Source organism: Leptopilina heterotoma, unplaced genomic scaffold (assembly GCF_015476425.1).
Source record: "Leptopilina heterotoma isolate Lh14 unplaced genomic scaffold, ASM1547642v1 Lhet_100, whole genome shotgun sequence".
NCBI lineage: Eukaryota > Metazoa > Arthropoda > Insecta > Hymenoptera > Figitidae > Leptopilina > Leptopilina heterotoma.
The window spans coordinates 3,060,005-3,062,785 of NW_025110814.1; the positions used below are offsets into that span (position 1 = coordinate 3,060,005).

The 2,781-nt window shown below is 28.6% G+C and overlaps 1 protein-coding gene across 1 annotated transcript; it reads left to right on the forward strand.

The window, feature by feature from the left end:
• Nucleotides 1–1,204: 1,204 nt before the first annotated feature.
• On the forward strand, nt 1,205–1,780 carry LOC122499503. The gene has a single exon (XM_043607894.1). The coding sequence runs from the start codon at nt 1,205–1,207 to the stop codon at nt 1,778–1,780; it is 576 nt and encodes a 191-aa protein (XP_043463829.1).
• The last annotated feature ends 1,001 nt before the right edge of the window (nt 1,781–2,781 follow it).

Consider the following 2,781-nt stretch of genomic DNA (forward strand, 5'->3'; position numbering starts at 1 on the left):
AATTGAATAATCCAAAATTTCAAATGTAAATTTAAAAATGAATTCCAATTTTGAAAAATTCAATATTTTTAGTATTTGAAATTACACATTTCCGAAAATTTAAATACCTATAAAAAATAACATTTTAGAATTATTTTTAATAATTTGGAAAAAAATCATGTTCAAATTTTTTAATTAATATTCTTCAAGAAATAAATTTTTTTTAAATTATACAAAAATTCTTAAGAACCCAGTAAAAAAAAACTAATTCAAATGAATTGAAACGAATTAACATTTTTGGTAGGCTCCAATTCGTATTTGTCACAAAGCGGGATTCACTCAAGCTCTTTGTATATTCAATTGAATTTAATTCAATATGTACCAATTTGTCCAAACGAATTTGCATTCGAAAGAAATGGCCAAGGAATGCATTGAATTCGTGCTAACGAATTGAAAAAAATTAAAGGCTCAAAACTTGTCCAGTGAATTGGTACGGATAGAAGGTTCGGAAGTTCAATACAGTTTCACGAATTCAGGAAAATTGCATCATGGCTCCAATTCGTATTTGTCACAAAGCGGGATTCACGAAAGCTCTTTGTGAATTCTTTTTAATTCATTTCAATTAGTTTTCGTTTACTGGGAAATTCAATTACTTTTAAAGAATAACATTAAAATATTTTTAAAAACTAACTCTTAAAATTGTTATTTCTCATAATTTTTTAAGATTCAATTATCTTCGAAGAAAGTAAATAAAATTTTACTGTTTTAGATTTATTAAAAATTCGAAGAAATTATGGAAGATATTGCCACAGCTATTATTTTGGAGGTTGATAGTAGTGGCTGCAATCTGGGATACCGGTCTATGTGGTTGAGACTGAAATATGTTTATAACCTTTGTACGACACGTGAAACAGTCAGAAATCTATTAAAAATAATAGATCCAGAAGGAGTTGAAGCTCGTAGAAGATATAAATTGAAGAGGAGAATTTATAACGCACCTGGTCCCAATTACATATGGCATGCCGATAATTATGATAAATTGAAGCGATTTGGATTTCCAATGTATTATTGCATAGATGGTTTCTCCAGGAAAGTAATATGGCTCGAAGTTTCCAAAACAAACAATGACCCCAAAGTAATTGGTTTCTATTATCTAAATAAAATTAAAAAGTTAGGCTTTGTACCGACACTTCCAAGAACTGACAATGGTACTGAAGCAAATGTAATGGAAAATTTGCAAATGGCATTAAGGTATCGACATGATGACGAGAATAGTGGCATTAAAAGTTTCCTTCGAGGTAAAAGTACGAGGAATCAACGAATTGAATCTTTTTGGCGACAATTTAGGCAGCGCATGATTGACTTCTACATTACTCTATTTAAAGCAATGGAAGGAGAAAACATTTTAAATGTGACTAATCCTCTGCAAGTCGAATGTTTGAGGTACTGCTTTGGAGATCTTATTAAAGAAGAAATTCAAATCACAGTTAAAGAATGGAATCAACACCTGGTAAGAAAGCAAAAGAACAGAAATGTTGCAGGTGGCATTCCAAATCTACTGTACAAATGTCCAGAAAAGTTTGCTTTCGAAGATTACAAAAAGGATGTGGATTCAGATTATGTGCTGCGTTTGCAAGAACATTTCACTACGGAACCGCGTTTAGTATCATTAGAGTTTGAGAAATTAGCAGATGAGTTATTAAAAAATCAACGTAGACCAACAACAGTTGATGAGGCTTATATTTTATATTTGAATCTTAATAAAGCAATTCAAATGTTGGAAGCTTCAAATGATGATTGACTTCAACGTTTCCAAATTTATTTTTAATTTCATATTAAAGGTATTTTTATTTCATTTGACAAATTTTAAGTTCTGATTGCAACTAATTTAACTCCCTGAAAAGGAAATCTGTGAATTTCGAAACTTTGGGTTAATATTAAATAATTATTGTTTGAATGTCTTCGCTTTTGTCTTCTTGAAACCACTCGGACGCTAAAGACAATTATAATCAGGGTGTCCAGCGGTCAGGGAAGTCTCGGAAGAAGTCAGGGAATTTTTTTCTCAATCCTTGCTGAACACCCTAATAATGTAAATTAAAAATGGGGTATTTATATATCAAATAGCAATTTCGATTTTGAAATGTGCCTTTAAAAAAGGTTAATAAATAATTGTTGTTACTATAAAAACAAATGTATTGTATAGATGTACACAAAAAAATTCATTCAACTCAAATATAATTTATTTCACTTAAATAAAAGCACTACATTTTCCTCAAAACGTATTAAATTATATGTTTTGAATACAAATTTTATTAGACACAAATAAACCTTTTACTTTAGAACCAAATTAAATTTATTTAAAACAAATAAAAAGTGTTTGTATTTTAAGAGATTTAATTGTTCTTTTGCACTATTTTCACGAGGCTATAAAGGTTGCATATATTTTCCAGCCCGCAGTTTATTTATTGTAGATAAAAGGAATTAAATAATTTCAGCTTTCCTTAAATGTATATAATACTCCGATATCCTCACCAATAAAATTTGATATCGAAATTTTAAGTTTTTCTTTAGCCTCATTAGTGAAGAAATAAAATTGTAAGTTTTTCTTACTAAATAACAATAATAATTGTAAGTTTTGTACCATTAAAATATTAATAAATAGTCGTAAGTATTTTAAATAAACATTGTTTATTGTCGTGAAATGATGAGAACAATTAAATGTAACTTTGAAATGTTGCTTTTACGAAGATCGTAATGCTTAAAAACATTCAATAATATAATGCGATAAATGTACGTAACATA

Coding starts and splice junctions, on each gene's coding strand:
- LOC122499503 (XM_043607894.1), top strand. CDS start 1,205: ATGGAAAATTTGCAAATGGCATTAAGGTATCGACATGATGACGAGAAT.